Source organism: Cucurbita pepo, chromosome 10 (genome assembly GCF_057944985.1).
Source record: "Cucurbita pepo subsp. pepo isolate OVF chromosome 10, ASM5794498v1, whole genome shotgun sequence".
NCBI lineage: Eukaryota > Viridiplantae > Streptophyta > Magnoliopsida > Cucurbitales > Cucurbitaceae > Cucurbita > Cucurbita pepo.
The window spans coordinates 2,254,418-2,271,138 of record NC_141807.1 but is presented as its reverse complement, the minus strand read 5'-3'; the positions used below and the strand labels follow the sequence as shown (position 1 = coordinate 2,271,138).

The 16,721-nt window shown below is 35.7% G+C and overlaps 5 protein-coding genes across 6 annotated transcripts; 2 read left to right on the top strand and 3 right to left on the bottom strand.

Annotated features, from left to right (window-relative positions):
- Positions 1-256: 256 nt before the first annotated feature.
- On the bottom strand, positions 257-1,531 carry LOC111803314 (putative galacturonosyltransferase-like 1). The gene has a single exon (XM_023687656.2). The coding sequence runs from the start codon at positions 1,405-1,407 to the stop codon at positions 376-378; it is 1,032 nt and encodes a 343-aa protein (XP_023543424.2). The 5' UTR covers positions 1,408-1,531; the 3' UTR covers positions 257-375.
- Positions 1,532-4,986: 3,455 nt separating this feature from the next.
- LOC111803169 (uncharacterized) lies at positions 4,987-6,480 on the bottom strand. The gene is made up of 2 exons (XM_023687454.2): positions 6,290-6,480; positions 4,987-5,944 (listed from the first exon to the last, which is right to left on the bottom strand). The coding sequence occupies exon 2, from the start codon at positions 5,915-5,917 to the stop codon at positions 5,231-5,233; it is 687 nt and encodes a 228-aa protein (XP_023543222.1). The 5' UTR covers positions 5,918-5,944; positions 6,290-6,480; the 3' UTR covers positions 4,987-5,230.
- Positions 6,481-7,378: 898 nt separating this feature from the next.
- LOC111804017 (fatty acid elongase 3-like) lies at positions 7,379-8,568 on the top strand. The gene has a single exon (XM_023688666.2). The coding sequence runs from the start codon at positions 7,539-7,541 to the stop codon at positions 8,430-8,432; it is 894 nt and encodes a 297-aa protein (XP_023544434.2). The 5' UTR covers positions 7,379-7,538; the 3' UTR covers positions 8,433-8,568.
- Positions 8,569-9,237: 669 nt separating this feature from the next.
- On the bottom strand, positions 9,238-10,438 carry LOC111804016 (calcium uniporter protein 3, mitochondrial). The gene is made up of 2 exons (XM_023688665.2): positions 9,854-10,438; positions 9,238-9,778 (listed from the first exon to the last, which is right to left on the bottom strand). Exons 1-2 carry the CDS (start codon positions 10,358-10,360, stop codon positions 9,356-9,358), a joined length of 930 nt encoding a protein of 309 aa, XP_023544433.2. The 5' UTR covers positions 10,361-10,438; the 3' UTR covers positions 9,238-9,355.
- Positions 10,439-12,190: 1,752 nt separating this feature from the next.
- On the top strand, positions 12,191-16,110 carry LOC111803044 (NEDD8-conjugating enzyme Ubc12). Of its 2 annotated transcripts, none has more exons than XM_023687295.2 (6): positions 12,191-12,427; positions 13,197-13,309; positions 14,982-15,090; positions 15,403-15,481; positions 15,573-15,689; positions 15,800-16,110. In XM_023687295.2, exons 2-6 carry the CDS (start codon positions 13,201-13,203, stop codon positions 15,935-15,937), a joined length of 552 nt encoding a protein of 183 aa, XP_023543063.2. In that variant the 5' UTR covers positions 12,191-12,427; positions 13,197-13,200; the 3' UTR covers positions 15,938-16,110. The 2 variants fall into 2 exon arrangements, with proteins under 2 accessions (XP_023543063.2, XP_023543062.2); XM_023687294.2 differs by having other exon boundaries at positions 12,202-12,359.
- Positions 16,111-16,721: the final 611 nt, after the last annotated feature.

Genomic DNA, 16,721 nt, shown 5'->3' with positions numbered 1-16,721 from the left:
CATATTCACGACAACGACTCAAAGTTGGATCTCATATCTTCTTTGATTTAACACGAACATTAAATCATTAGAACAACTTTACATCGAAAGAGTATAAATACAAACATAATCAATGATCGTCTTTCAAATTTACGATCATCGTCTTCGTCATCATGATCATCTTCTTCTTCTTCCCCAAGTAAGTGCAATTAACTGTAATACTGAAGAAGCTCCTGTTAAATAAGCTCTGTCTGTATTAATAAGGAACAACAAAATATGGGAAAATCTCTGTTTATGGACAAGATTGAGGGACACCGATACTTAAATCTCCTCTAATCTATTCCTAAAACCATATGAACAAAGAAGTAATGTAATGTAATGTAATGTAATTTAATACTAAGATTCCAGAGCAAAGGGTGTCTGTAAAAGATCATACGGAGCCCAAAGAGCGTCTAGTGGACAAGCCCTGTTCGAATCCAGACGAACCCACGGTTTCCCTTTTCCACTCCAATGCAGGAGACTCACAGGTCCGGGGTGTAAATTCCGGCATAGTCCCCGGAAATTATCGCCGCCGAGGCCGTGTTGGTTCCACCGGTGGTCGACTGGAGCTATAAACCCAGCAAAAACAAGGAGAAATGGGGGGAGAGAGCCGAGCTCGTAGATCCGCATTCGCTTCTGGAGCTCCATCCATTCGACGATCTTGGTGGTATAGTCGCCGGAGCGCCACCGTTGGAGATCTATGACCATAACCCCAGTGTTGAAGTAACAGGCATTTCGTCCGGCGAAGGTTAGGGACAGTGAGGGATTGGCCCAGAAGGTGGGTGTGAAATAGGTGGTCAAATTAGCGTTGCAATACTCCGGCGCGGCGAGGACGGCGGTTTCCCCAAGTGGGGTAGCAGCGAGTTTGGCAATGTCGTCGACGAGAATCAAATCAGAGTCCAAATAAACGACTCGTTTGACGCAGTGGGGGATTAACGACGCCAAGTAATTGCGAGCGTAATTCAAAGGGGAATCAAGAGCGGAGCGGATGGAAGTGGAAATTAAGCCGGAAACGGCGGCGGCGTCGAATGGGTAAATTTGGAATCTCAGGTAAGGGAAGGAATTAGCTATAGTGAATCGTAGGGCTTTGATGTCGGTGGAGGCAGAGGAAACGAAATGGAAGACGATGTTCTGTGGACAAGAGGAGTGTTGCAGAACGGAAAGAATCGCCGCCATTGATCCCCGGAGATAGGCGGCGTCGAGAGTCATGGCGACGTGGACGGCCTGATCGGAACAGAGGACGTCATCGTGGAGAGAATGAATGGAGATGCAGGTGGGTGAGTTGTAGAACTCGGGAGCTTCTTTGAACTTCAAGGCAGCGGCAGAGGCGGCGGCGGCGAAGAGGAGGAGGAGGAGAAGGGGAATCAACGGCGGCGGAGGGCGGGGCATGTTGCCGGAGAAGAACAGAGTTGGACTGAATGAAATGGTTGAGAAAGCGAAAGAGGGAAATATAGAGATATAATAAGTTAAAGCATTGTGCGTCTCTTTCAACTTCAATTGGACACACACCCACGTTGCCTCTCTCGACCAACCACCCTTTATATATTATTATAATATATAGTTTTAATTTATATGATTTTAATATATGGTATTTAATTAAATAATAATGAAATTTAACATAAAGTCCAAAGGAGATTAAATGAAAGCTGTTTCCAAAAATATTAGGAGTACAAGGAGGTGTGATTTAGCATATAAATATTCATTATACAATCATTACTTCTAATTAATCAATTTTATCTCCACTTCCTAAAACCCAAATAATGTATTAATTAAACATTTTTTGGAAAATAAAATTTAATAAAGAATATTTTTATTTTAGTCCCTAAATTCAAAAAAAATTTCATTTTAATCTCGAAACTCTTAAGGTGGCTTCATTTTAGTCCTTAATCTTTTAAATAATTTTTTTTTTTTTTTTTGTTTTTGTCGGGTAAGTCTCTAATTTACTAGAAACTACAAAAATAAAATAAAATAAATTTAGAAGTTTAATAACAAAAAGAAAAAAAGTATTTAAATAATTTTGTTAAAGCGTTATTAATATCTTTATTTTTTTATTTGCTTCCAAATGCATTGGATGCCGAAATAAAAATGGTAATAACTTTTTTCTTTTTGGAGAATTGTTTGTAATTAAATATTTTATTGATTACGTGAGATTTGCGCTTTGATTGATATTGGGTATTAATTTTTAAGCTAGATTTGGATTTAGACATTTTTAATTTTTAATTTGAGATTTTTTTTTATTTTTTTTTAACTATCGTAAATTATTTTTATTAAAAAATAATAAAAATAAAAATGAGAAATGTATTGGTTCCGGATATTTAGGGTGGCATTGAATGTCCGTCAAGTCCTGGCAGATAGTTAGGAGAGAAGCATTTATTTTGGGGACAAATGGGTAATTTTGAATGGCCTTGGTTTTCCTTTTTGGCGAAAAAAACGTCCACATCAAACCTTTCCGGGGCCCACATTAATCTCTTTACCTCTCTTTGACACGTGTCTTTCCACGTGGGAACCACCTGCCCACCTGGCCCTCCAAATGAAAAGCCGATATCACCTCTAAAAATTATTTTCTTTTTTCTTTTGAAATTTACTCGAGTAAATTTCGAACTTAAATAAATAGTATAATTGATATATATTTTTTTTAATTAATTACCTATATTTTTATGACGAAAATGACCTCGGAGAAAAAGGGCAGAGGGGGAGGTTGAATAGGGAAAGTTTTCTCGTCCTACTTGTGATTCATTCAACAACTTAAATTTATTACCATACCAATAAACATAACTTTCGGAGGCTATTTTTGTAATGCAACATTTGTTTTTAATTATTATTATTTTAATACTTCCTATATTATTTGATCATTGTTTTTTTTTTTTTTTTTGTCTTCAAATTAATTGAATATATATTTTAAATGATGAATAAGGTAATAATTAAAAAAAATATTTACTCATAATATATGTTACATTAATAACTAATTGAACGGAAAAAAAAGTAAATAAAATGGAAAGCACGTGGGAGGGAAGGGATGATTAGAAAGGGATGGAAGACAGAGTGTGGGGGGTGTAACAAACACTACTTCCCCTCATTATTTGGAGGGTTTCATTAAACAAACCATGTGCCTCACATGCCAATACTCCCCTTTCACCAATTTTTCCTCCTTATTATTATTTTCTAATTAATTTTTCTATATTCATTAACTTCAAATTATTAAATAATTTTAAAATGTGCTGGATTCTATGAATCCTATTTCTAAATGCACCAAAAATTAATAGCTTTAGGTAAATATCCTCTCAAAAAAGTAACAAATATATATAAATGTCAAAAAAAAAAATAATAATCAATAATAATAAAAGTGTGTCATTTATTGAAGGAGATTATTATTGCACACATTCACACACGGCATGTTGTGCCTTTGGAATCCCATTTGTTCATAAGAATAAGGGACCCACACACAGGCTAAATTCATCTCATCCACAATTTTTCTGATTTTTTTTCCTTTTTTTTTTCCATTTAATTAAATTTAAATTACCCACTCTCCATCAAAACGTCGGTTCATTTATTTAAATTCAACGTTTCGTTTTCACGTATTTGACTCATTTATTCATAATCATATTTACTTTCCCTTTTTTTCTAAATAATAACAAAAAAAAATTATTAATTTGAATGATCCCAAACATTCAATTTTATTTCTAGTAAATCTGTCAATTTTAAGAAAAATATCATTTTCATAGGGTAAATTTGAATTTTAGGAAATAAATATCTATTCTAAAAGTTAAAAAGGTATTGAATTTTATATCTTAATTTTTTGTTATAAACTTTTATTTAGTAGAACAAATAAGGTAAAGATTTGAACATGAAGGCTATCACAAATTCACTTGAACCATCTAGACAAAAAAAAGAAAAAAGAAAAAAAGAAAAAAAAAGAAATAGTGTCAGTGTCATTTCATCTTGGACTCTCAAATTTTTTTCGTGATGAAATGATGTATGATAGACCTCGAATTTAAAAGAAATCTAAGAGAATTATACCCATAATCTAAAAGCTCAATTCATACTACCTAAGAACACTCCAAATTAGATTGTTGTCCCAAATGGTTGCCCAAAGTCTTGACATGAAAGCCCATGAATGAGCCCATGGCCCAGGGATTTGTTTCTCAGTCAAATATGTAAGTGGAGGGGACTAGAATAGAATATAGGATTATTGTAGTTCAAGAGCTAATCGTATTTAAAAAATTAGAAAATTTAATTTGTGATTGAAACTATTGGGTTAAAAATATACTAATTAAAGTTATTGACCAGAAGTAAAGAAAGGTATACTTTCAATTTGGGTAAATATAAAGAAAGGTCTAGGTCAAAATAAAAATAAAATAAACCAACATTCACATTATATTGACCTTCGATATATAAACTTTCATCTTTGTGTCTATTATATCCCTACACTTTATCTACCAAATATTAATGTAAAGTTTAAGAACTTATGAACACGAAACTACAGAAGTGAGAGTTTAAGAATATATAAGATATGAGTACACACGAGCCCAACCAATCTCCAATACATTCATCTCCTATTGCCGAGAACCGACCGTGACTATGTTCAATAAATTTCTCACATTTCAAATGTAGAGTGTCCATGGTAGTTCTAGGAAAGCAAATCAAGCATTTAGTATAACACAACAAAAAAAACAAACCTAACCAAAGAAAGTTGATCAGAAACTAACTAAGCAATCAAGAAACATTCCAAAAGTGAACAGCAGGCAGAACTTACAGTAGGTTAAAAGTAGATCCATCCAACCACAAATTCAGTAAAAGGGGCACAGACATGTCTATTAGTATCAGCAGGCTGCCAAATAAACTTGGAACTACAGAAATTTCTTTTCAATAAACAAAATATCAATAATTTCAGTGTGGTTTTGAAGCTGAGATGAAGAAATTTGATGGGAAAGATCAATAATCAGTGGATCATACATAGGAAATCTTAGCTTAAACAAATTAGAGCTGATCTTTATTTCTGTTGGTGGGGTAAAGAAGTGAACATGGGCTGGTCTGTGCAAGAGAAAGAAACATCCAGAAGTCCTTTGGGATGTGAACAACATGAATCAATGGAAACCTCAAAGTAAGTGTACTACTATCAAGCATTCATATATATATATATATAAAATCGCAGTATTAGCTAAACTACTTCACTTCATAAGCAGTAAATGAAATCTCTACACTTGTGCTATTTTCACCACCAAAGCAAGGCAAGAATTACGAAGACGCCGACGAGTAAAAAGAGATTTTTCAGTACGTTATCAGCATGCTGACCTCGACTCGGTGGCTGTGGAAAATGGTGACCATGACCCCCATGGAATGTGTTGAATGCATAGGGGTAACCAGAAGTGGTTCCATACACTGTAGCATCAGGAAATCCATGAAACTGGATGTTGAATAAAGATGGGATCAGACCACCAAAAGCAGTAGCTAAAGTGAAGTTCCCAATCCTTGCTGCCGCCATTGGCATAAAGCCACCAGTGAATCCAAACCCGTAGTTTGCAAAATCATTAGCTGCAGGGGGTGGTGCTGTTTGAGGCCTTTGCCCGGCAGGGCGATTTGGAATATCAATACCAGGATATCTATTTAATCTTGGGTCAGATGGTGCTTTACCCCTACCATAAAGAGGAACCAACTTCTCCTCCTGAACAAGAGCCTTACAAACAGGACATTCTTGACATTGCGAGTGATGATGCAGCCATCTATACAGACAGGGCCAGCAAAAGAGATGGCCGCAAAGAGTGATAATTGGGTCTTGAGCTAACTCGAAGCAGATATTGCATTCAAAATCGCCAGTATCATTGTTAGTGTTGTCACTATTACTGGACCAAGAAGGGTTTTGATGTGGCACACTTGTTGATTCCCCAAACTCATTCGCCATCTTAATTTACCCCCCAAATATCAGCAGCTATATTCACCAGACATCACGAAACAAAACAAAATCAGAATTAAGATTCAACAACCTCCTACAATCCTATCAAAGTCAAAAGCATCAAAACTAACTACAATCGTAAAACAGATGCTAATTAAAATCGATAAAAGAAACAAATCAGGGGATCGTGATCCAAAACCATGCAAAATGACAGACAAGAAGAAACCCCCAATTTTGGAATCCACACCGAACACGCAAAGTGTAACCGAAATGACACCAACAACACAGCGATGCAAAAAGGGAAAAAACAAAGGAAACACATAGATTGAAGAAAAACAAGAGAAAAATCAACGCAAATAGAGAGGAAGAAAGTGTACAAACCTTCAGAGGAACGAAACCAGAAATGGTGGAAATCAGATTCCTAAAACAAGGAGGAAGAAAATCGGCGATATTAGTGAAGGAAGGAATCTCTGAAATCAGGAGCAACGGGCCTAGAAATTACAGAAAACCATAGAAGAGAGGACAATCGGAGGAAGAAGAAGAAGAAGATACGAAGAGTTCAAGGGCTTTGTTTATGTAATTTTAATTCATTTTAAAATCATTATTTAATTTCTTAAGTCGACGGATAATTTAGGCCGTTCGATCGAGTTTGATCCACTTGTACTCCACCATCACATCTTCTCTCTCTCTTATAAATTGGGATAAAACGCTGCGTTTTGACCCTTATTTTAATTTCTATTTTAATAAATTAATCTATCAAAATTATTATTTTTAAAAAAAATTTAGGGATTAAAATGTAGATTTTGAAAGTTGAATCACCAAAACAAAAAACTTTTATGTATTAAATTATTTTAATATTTAATTATTTAACCAAATAACTTATTTTTTCAATACTTAATAGAATGCATTGACTTTTTCAAAAATTGACATTCATCAACTAAGGGAAATAAAACATAATATCAATAAAAAAAATTGAATCAATTCAAAACCAACAAAATTCGATATTTTAATAATTAATTTTAATTTAATCATACTATTTATTCTTTTAATCACTCATCAACTTTTTATTAAGTAAAATTTTAAAAGTATATAATCAAATTTGTTATACACTATAAGGTTAAAGGAAATTAAAAAAAATAATGAAAAAGGGAGTTTATATATAACTGTTGATAGTATTAATTAGGCTATTTCGTAATTAATGTATTTGGAAAATAATAATAATAATAATAAGGGCGGAGATCTGCTTGTAGTTTTAAATTATTTATATTAAATAACGCTTAAAATAGTTTTTTTTTTTTTAAATAATCACGTAAATTTGATTAATAAGATCATAAATTATCTCATTTATCCTTTTAATTTATACACTCAAATGGTATTTTAATAAATAATAATAATAAATATGACATCACGGGTGAAAGGTAAAATAATTATAAAAAAAGAAAAAAAAAAAGGTCTATTTCCCCTAAAAAACAGCCCAAATTTTCTACATCGTCCACAAATTACCGTTCCCCCTTCTCCAATTTTGCTCCGATTTCGCCATTCTATGGCTTTTCCATGACTTGGACGTAATTCCCGCCCTCCGCCGTCTGATCGTTTCCTCTCAACGTCGACGGCGATTCAGGCCGGTATCATGTTGATCCACGACTTGGTCTACTGGCTGTCGGAGCACCCCTCCATCGTAGGATTCCGATGGAGCCACACTCATTCATGGGGTTCCACTTGGTCGTTCCTTTTCTCTTCCATAGCCTTTTACATCGCCTTCGCCATCGTCGTCCACCTCTTCCTCAGCCTCCTCCTTAGCCCCGACCGCACTGTCCCGCTCGGCCCCATTCCAGCCATTCATTGCCTCTCCATGGCCCTAATCTCCACCCTCATCTCCGCCGGCATCCTCCTCTCCTCCGTCGCCGAGATCCGCGACACCCGATGGTTCTGGCGGCGATCGAAAACCCCCTTCCAGTGGCTCCTCTGTTTCCCCTTAGGCACTCGGCCGTCTGGGCGGGTGTTCTTCTGGTCGTACATCTACTACTTATCCCGATTCTTCCATATGTTCCGTACCATTTTCACCATTTTTGGCCATCGGAGACTGTCCTTCTTCCAGCTCTTCAACCACTCGATTTCGACGTTTATGTCATTTCTCTGGCTCGAATTTTCTCAGTCGTTTCAGGTTTTGGCTATCCTCTCGACCTCGCTCGTGTACGCGGTGGTTTACGGGTATAGATTCTGGACGGCCATTGGATTACGAAGAGCCTGTTTCCCTTTTGTGGTAAACTGTCAATTCGTTCTGTTGGGTTGCAATTTAGCCTGCCATGTGGGGGTGTTGATGCTGCACTTCATGAAAGGTGGGTGCAACGGAATTGGTGCTTGGGTTTTCAATTCTGTGCTCAACGGCGCCATTTTGCTGCTTTTCTTGAACTTCTATCTCAAAATTCATCTGGGTAAGACGCAGGATTCAGTGAAGATCATCAAACACCACCCCTGTTCTTCAGGGAATTTAGAGATTCAATTGAAAGAGAAGAATCATTGATCGGTTTCCGTTTCGAATTTTGAAAAGGAATCGGTGGAATCAGATGGGAAGGTAGTGAAATTCAAATTCAAATTCAAATTCATGTATTGGAGAGTGTGAGGATATAATTTACTCAATAATCTTGATTTTGGTGGAATTTTGGTTTTGTGAAGAGGTAATATTAACATAGGATTAAAAAAAACCATGTAGAATTTTGAATGCTAATTAGGTAATAAATATAATTAATATTTATAATTCATCACAATAAAACCCCTTTTCCATAACAAAAGATTTCGTCCCTTTCATTTAGAATTTGAATATTAAACAAATTTTAATGCATGAATTATCAAAGCATTCAATATGTTTATAATTTTAATACATATTATTAATTTAAATATTTAATAGTGGAGGTTTCCTTAAAAGTAAAATCCCCAAATCTATTAAAACAAACGGTGTTAGGTAGGGAAAAAAAGTCAAAAACAATTTCAATGGAAATAACAAAATATTTCATCTTTAAAAAAGTATAAATCAAAAGAAATTAAAAGTTATTTGAATAAAAATATGTCATGGGTGACGATGAGGAGGTAAGTCGAATGACCCTTTCACTCTCATAATAATAAATATTTAATTTAAACCACTTTTGTGCACCTATATTAAATTGTTTTTTTAAATTCATTTTTCATAATTTTGTATTTACCATCAAAGCTAATAATTAAGAAAATTGTTAAATTACCATTCATCCAACTTCGGCCTCTTATTACTTGTCGCCTCATTGTTACATCATTATTAATCGCGTAAGTCATTACCCCGAAACAAGGTGGAAAAAAATTATAATAGAATCGTAAGATTAGAGAGGATTAAACTTAAAAGTATGTATTTTTACATTTAAGAATGGGTGGAACTCATGTGAAAAGTGACAAAAATGCTCATCTTCTGTATACCCATTATGCAATTTGAGGATTTGAATCACTACGGAGACGATTGTATTTATGGACATCAAAATTGTGGAGCTTCATCAGATTCTTCTGCTTTGCGACGAAGCGGCTTTGGTAGAGCCCTTCAAAAGAAGGCTCTTTGGAAGTGGTCAAAAAGAAGGCGTACCCACCCATGAAATATGTGGACGTTATGAAGTAGCATATGGGTTCCATCACGTCCCAACTCAGTTCCCAAAATGTCAGCCTCATCAGCGCCGCCGTTTGAGCCACCAGAAACCCTAGCCCCCACCGCAGCTCGCGACGGACTTGGCGCCCGGCTTTCCCGTCGATCATCGCCTTCTCTTTCTCCAATTCTTCTAGCTCCTTCTTACTTATTGGATCTTCGCTGTTCATTCCTAGCGTTGGAATCAAGCGACCAATTGATTTTGCAATCTGGAAACAAAAAAGTCAAAAGGGTTTGTCAAAGTTTCTTTTTTTTAACTAACCGTAAGAGTATTTTTGAAATACCTGTTCGGGATGGAGAAAGACGTCGTTTCCGAGTACGATAACGGCGCCAGACTCATCAAGCCTCTTGGCCAATTCAACGCCATAATCTTCATCTCCATCTGAATTATCTTCACCACAAATTCGAACAAATTCCCGATACGTAATTCGGCTCGTCGGAATCTCCTTCAATTTCCTCTTCATTCTAACCACCTCCGCCAATCTCACCAACTTCCTCGTCTCCTCCACCGTGAGTCCATCCAATTCACCCGCCGCCGGCGGCTTCAATCCATCTAGAAGAATCCTATCGCGAGAAACAAGCTGCTCCATCGCCTTCCCGAATCCAATCGGCAATGAGGGAAGCGATCGGGTGAATGTGGAGGGAGGGGGAAAATTGGGCCTCTGATGAAGGAATCGCCGGAATATTCCATGATCTCCGGGATCGAGTGGGAGTTTATTGGCGGAAGTGTTGAAGAATAGCCGATTGGAGGCGTTGAAGAGGCGGCGCGCTAGGGTTTTCGTGGACGCCATTGACAGAATCAAAAACGAATCTTAATTGGAAAGTGGCAGAAGCCAATAGGCAGGAGCACGCAATGAACTTGGAGTTTCCCGTTCCCTTCCTTCTTTATATATATAGCCGTCCCGCACCTTCACCGGCAACCGGACGCCGCGTTTTATTTATTTTCATAATTATCATAATCAATTGGATTAAAACGCGATATTTTGATTTTTTTTTTCACTTTTCACCGACAATCAAAATCACGTACGCGGCAGCCGGTGGATGTAATCTCCCCAAAATCGATATTTTATCTAATTTCAAATTAAATAAATAATTAACTTTTTCATAATCCAAATATTTATATTTTCATCTAATACAATCAAAGCGACGTGATTATCCAAAAATAATATTTTTTTAAAAGAAAAAAATATTTATCTCCTTTCAAATATTCCTTTATTCTTTTTTATCCTATCCAATCCAGATAAAAATTTAATTTTTTTTAAATAATAACAGGTGTACGATAAATTATAGGCTCCAAAATTAAGATAAGGATAAGCAAAAAAAAAAAAAAAAAAGTATTTGTTCGTTTAGGTGCAAGTCAGGTATATGAAGCATAGTGGTTATTTCATTCCTAATTGGACGCGCTTTACACGTGTAATCTAATTGGCTATAGATGCGTCGTTATCCTAAATTCATATCACCTGACTCACAAACAAAAATATATTATTATTAATAATATTATCTCTTTTATTCCACTTTCTCCTTTATAAATTCCAAATTCTCGTCACGTTTCTCTGATTGTCCGCGAGTTTGGAGCTTATTTGAAAGATAATATATTTTAAAAATAAATCAAATTTTATTTCCAAATTTTCGGCCCCCCAAAAGGAAGGGATTTCTCAGATTGGCTTTAAAATGGTCAACAAACCATTAAATACAATTAATATAAAAAATAAAGAAATTCAACGCATGGGAGTTGGTTGAGTTGACGCAAACGTGTCGCCACATATATACCACTCTCCCTTCGTATCCCTATCCTTTTGAACAGACCGCCGGTGCCGACACTAAATAAATGTCAAAAGGGTTTTCTGTTTTTTATATTATTATTATTATTATTAATTTATTAACTTATCAAATTACAAAATTGGTCTTTTAAAATTATGTAGGTTAATAATTATGACGTGAATTGAAATGGGGTAGCAAAATTATCGATTATAAGCTATTAAATATAAACTTTATTAGATGTGATTATTCTCTGGGTAATTTTGATTAATTCAATTTACAGAATTTATATAATTTAAAATTCAATGGAAGAAGTGTAGGACAAGTAATATAGCACGTGTTTCTTGTTTCATAAATGTCTGTCAAAAAATGTTTGAATAGTGTCACGTGCTGTCAATAATAGATTAAAAAATTGTTTGTGTATTATTAAAATTCATTTATGTGTTTTTGATGTTTGTGTAATTCAGTCAACTTTATTTTTCAAATTAATAATAATAATTATATATATATATTTTTTAAACTTACATATATAATTCACTTATTTATTTATTTTTATTTTTTTTGAAGGAGTCGTTAATTGCATTGTCCAATCACATGCTTACAGGCATGATTAAAAATATCTAAATAATAAATTTTATTTACCAAAATTAACAATTAACTTTTAAAAAAACTTCCATAAATATAAATTTTGTTTAATAAATTTAACAATAAATATCTAAATAATAATTTAAACCAAATAATGACGATAATTTAAGGGAATTAAAAAAAAAAAAAAAACCTTGAATTAGCTCAATTATTGCATTAAAAAAGAAGAATGATAATATAATATTGAAAAACGGAAAATCAGCGTAACAAAAAAGCAGAAGAAAAATTCGGGGATTGTGTGACAGTCCAATCGAAGGCGGTATTTATTTGTTGACCGTAGGGCTCAGCCACGCTCGCCAAATCGCTCCTTCTTCCTCTCCTACTTCTTTCCCGCGTCTGCAACTCAAACCTAAATTCCCTCTCCTCTGTATTGCTACCACCTCACAGGTTTGCTTCTTTAGATCCCCCTTTTTCCCCTCTCGATTTCGGGTTTCTTGCAATTTCTTCCTCCCCAGGTTCTTTCTTGTGTTGTTTATATCGCCTTCTTTGTTTATTCAATTTTGGGTTGGTTGTCTATTGCGTCTTTGCAATATAGGCTGTGGATGGCTCGATATTAATTAGAAACGTAATTCTTATTTGATTAATCGCGGGATCGCATTGTCATTGTGGAGGCTCCGGTTTGAACTTTTGTTGTTTTTCGTTTTCTAAATCGAGATTTGATTATGCTTATTTGTTTTGGACAGTTTTTAGTGTTGGGATTGTGCATAATATTATCAGTTTCGATGCGAATGTTTTGTTTGTTGATTCGGTCTGGAGGTTTTCGTTGGTAGCCTCGATTGTAAGTGGTGTGTTCTTTGTAGAGAGGTTTTGGAGGTTCGGAACCTCATTCTTTGCCTTATTTGTATGCCATGTAGATTTAGTTTGAGATCTTGTAGGCAATTGGGATTTGGGATTGTCTGAGATCTCTTAGTCAGGAATCCAGGACTGATGCTGTGTGCTTGAAGAGGTTTTGTTGCATCCACTCTTCGTGGGAGATGCAGATCGCCTTCACAGGCCGTTCTCTTGATTGTGTTGTGAAACTTTTTTTTTTATTGGAGAGGATTGGAAGGGTTTTTCAACACATGGAGGATGGTTTTTAAAGGAGGTCTGGAGAGCGTCTTATTCTTGGGTGGTTTGACCTTGTTTTCTCGTGGCATCTTTGTGTTGTTTCGTTCTTGTTAACAAAAGTTGGTTTCTGAGTGAATATAACATATGTATGGGGTGTAATTGCATATTCTGCTGCAGGAATATGATTAAGCTATTTAAAGTCAAGGAGAAGCAGAGAGAACTTGCTGAAAATGCTATTAATGGGATACCTGCAAAGAAGCAAAGTGCTGGGGAATTACGTCTTCACAAAGGTTTGGCAATTAAAAAAGTTTATCTGGTTCTTTATATTTAAATGAGAAGCAACGAGGTGAAAGTGTTTGAAATTAGTTCAAGTTGGTTCCATGCATCAATAATAGATTTTGTGTAGTACATTTGAAGATTCTTTTTTGTGTATTGTATGTTGTCACGCCAGTTAAATTGTATAATATATTACAAACTTTAGCATGTTCTTTTTTGATTAAGTGGCTTTAGACTTCATGTACGAATAAGAAGTCTTATATTCAAATACTACATGTGTCCCATGCACTTATGATAGTGTATTACTGTTTGATGTTGTTATACGATGCATGAGTGTCCTGAGTTTATGTAGAGATGGATGGTCATTATTTGATGTTAAGTAGGAAATATATTGCAAACTTTAGCATATTTCTGAAGACCTTATTTTTTTATTAAGTGGCTTTAGATTTCTTGTTCAAACTGGAAGTCTTATATTCAAATGCCATTTTCCCCAATGTGTCCCATGCACGTACAATAGTGTATGATTATTTGACGTTGTTCTAAGATGAGCGAGTATCCTGAGTTTATATAAATATGGATAGCCGGTCTGTATTTTACAAACTTTTTGTAATTTGCTTGTCGTAGCGAGCAGTTAACTGGAATGTTTGAGTGCACAAGAATTTTCATGTATTATGCTCCTAGGCTTACTTCCAATGATTATTTCTTTCAATTTTTTCATTTAGACAAAATATTTTCGTAGGTAATTTTGAGAGAGATTTAGTCGAAGATATCTGGTTATTCACTAGGGAATTTAGTGCTTGTCCTTTTGGCTGCTCATAGTCGCATTTTTTTTCACTTTCTGCTAGACCACTTTTATGAGATCCTGGAAAAAGACAATTGTGTGGAAGCCTGCCTGGTTGGAAGTGATAGTGAACCTGCAATGGTTCTTTATGTTTGTTACTCTGGGAGAAAATTAAATGAGAGGTTGTCCTAGTGGGGAGTTGCTTGTGTAAACTTTTCAGTTGCATGGGGCATTCCAATGCAAAGAATTAATACCTTTTCTTGATGTGTGATGGTATGGGAGTCAAAAAACAAAACGACCTTTCCATTAAGTGAAAGTTGGTGGTCATTAGAAGTGAATTTTGATTTTTTCCTCTAAATGAGCCATTTTGAAACTTTCAATTAGTCACAATTCTATTGAGTGACTGTTATTAAACTGGTTGACTTAAGCAGGACTGAAATTTTGCTTGTGTTATGAAAAGAAGTGTTCCATCCTAACATATTATCTGTTTCTTAGATGTTAATAAAGTTTGTGATCGTTTATATGATGTTGTCCTATCAGATTCAGTAATGATGGGGTCATTGGTGCACTAAATAACCTCAGTCTGTCAATAGCTGAAAGAAAACATACACTAGAAGCCCTGGAGTGGCCTATTTTGTATTCTTCTTTTTATTTTTTCCGCTTCTTATATATCATATGACTTATTGGTTGAGAGTGAGATCCAAATTTCACGTCCTTTTTGTCATCTACATGCGATTCTTTATTTAGATGGTTTCTCCAATTGCATTTGATATGAGTCATACCCCAGCATATTGCCCTGAAGTCTATTTATTCAGTTGGACTTGATTGTCAACTTATGTGTCTCTGCTAATTTGAGATATCGAAACCTTGTTAGTTAGTTACTGTTGGTACCTAATCTGTTGCAGATATTAGTGAGCTGAATCTACCGAAATCATGTAACATAACCTTTCCCAATGGCAAGGATGACCTCATGAACTTTGAGGTGTCAATACGACCTGATGAGGGCTATTATTTGTAAGAATTCATTCTATTTTCTCTGAGATTCATACTCGAGCAATCTTTAGTTTAAACTGTTGCCTGCTAGTGGAGTGCTTTCCTCTTTTTTTCTTGATATATAGAAAGAAAATTGCAAGTTTCTGAAAAGTGCAGGAGCCTTGTTCTCTCCCACAAACTAATTCTAGAAAAATGTTCATCCCAAATTCTCTTACTCCATCCTTTTATGCCTTCCACTAACTAACTCCAAATATGCATTCCTGCCTTCCTAATAATATTCTTAATGTTGGGCCTACTAATTTTCCTAATTGATTGCTTTTCTCTGAATTACAGAGGAGGCACATTTTTTTTCTCCTTTACAGTTTCCCCCATCTATCCGCATGAAGCACCTAAAGTCAAATGCAAGACAAAGGTAAACCTGGATGGCTCCTTACCCATAGAATCTGACCCCTCGAGTACAGAGGAAATTTTCTTCATATGGTAATTATTTACACTTTATGCAGGTTTACCATCCAAACATTGACTTGGAAGGAAATGTGTGCCTCAACATATTGCGGGAGGATTGGAAGCCTGTTCTCAATATTAACACTGTTATTTATGGACTCTACCATCTGTTCACGGTATAGATTAGCCAGATTTGTAGAAGGCTGCAGTTTAGCGAATTTTTAACATCATGAGTTGTCGTCTTACCCGTTTTTTTTTTGTTTTTTTTTTTAAATATTTGTACCAGGAACCAAATGATGAGGACCCACTGAATCACGATGCTGCTGCAGTTTTAAGGGACAATCCCAAGTTGTTTGAATCCAATGTGAGAAGGGCTATGGCTGGGGGTTACGTGGGGCAGACCTTTTTCTCACGTTGTATGTAACACACACTCTTCATCCTTCCCGTTCATCTTTTCCTGCGCTGTATGTAGCTAGCTTTCGTCTCTTGGTACATCATCAAGTGCTCGTTTAGAGATATCACCTACCCAATGGACTTAGTGATGTTAATGTGTAACATTTCTTATTGTTAGTGTTAACATGGTTATATTTTCCGCAATATTTTGGATGGAAGCCTGCCAGCCAAGGCTGGGGCCGGCTAGTCTCTTAAGATTGGTTTTGTAGATAACTTCCAAGTTTTGTCCCATCCCCTATTCCTCCTCAGCCTACTTGTGGCCTTTTTTTCTTTTAGAAATGAACAAATGCGGAGTGGGGAATGCTTAGGTAATGGTTTTCCATTTGATTTTGTATTCATTAGAATTTGAATCCCCAGCCACCAATTTAGAAGTTGGAAAGACTGATAGAAGGGTGAGTTAGTGAAAAGAATGGTCTAGTCATCCAATATGTTGTAGTATGGGGTGGTATTAGGAACCATGTGGTGATTGAAAAGCACATCTCCAGAGGTCCAGCTTAGTCTGCTCCAGTTCCCCCCGAACCAACCAAGAGGTCCAGCTTAGCTTATCCAGACCTAACAGTCACACTTTTAGTCGAAAGATTGATTTTTTCTTAAAGTCGATTTATAGATCAAGAAAGAATGAAAGGCGGTTTACAGGGATGGTTATGCAATGTGTTTTTTCGTACTTATCCCTGCTGTCAACCTAGCCACTTTATGTGGATATGGGTTGATAGGAGGCGGGGAAGGGTAGATGATGTTGAAATGGATGGCCGTAA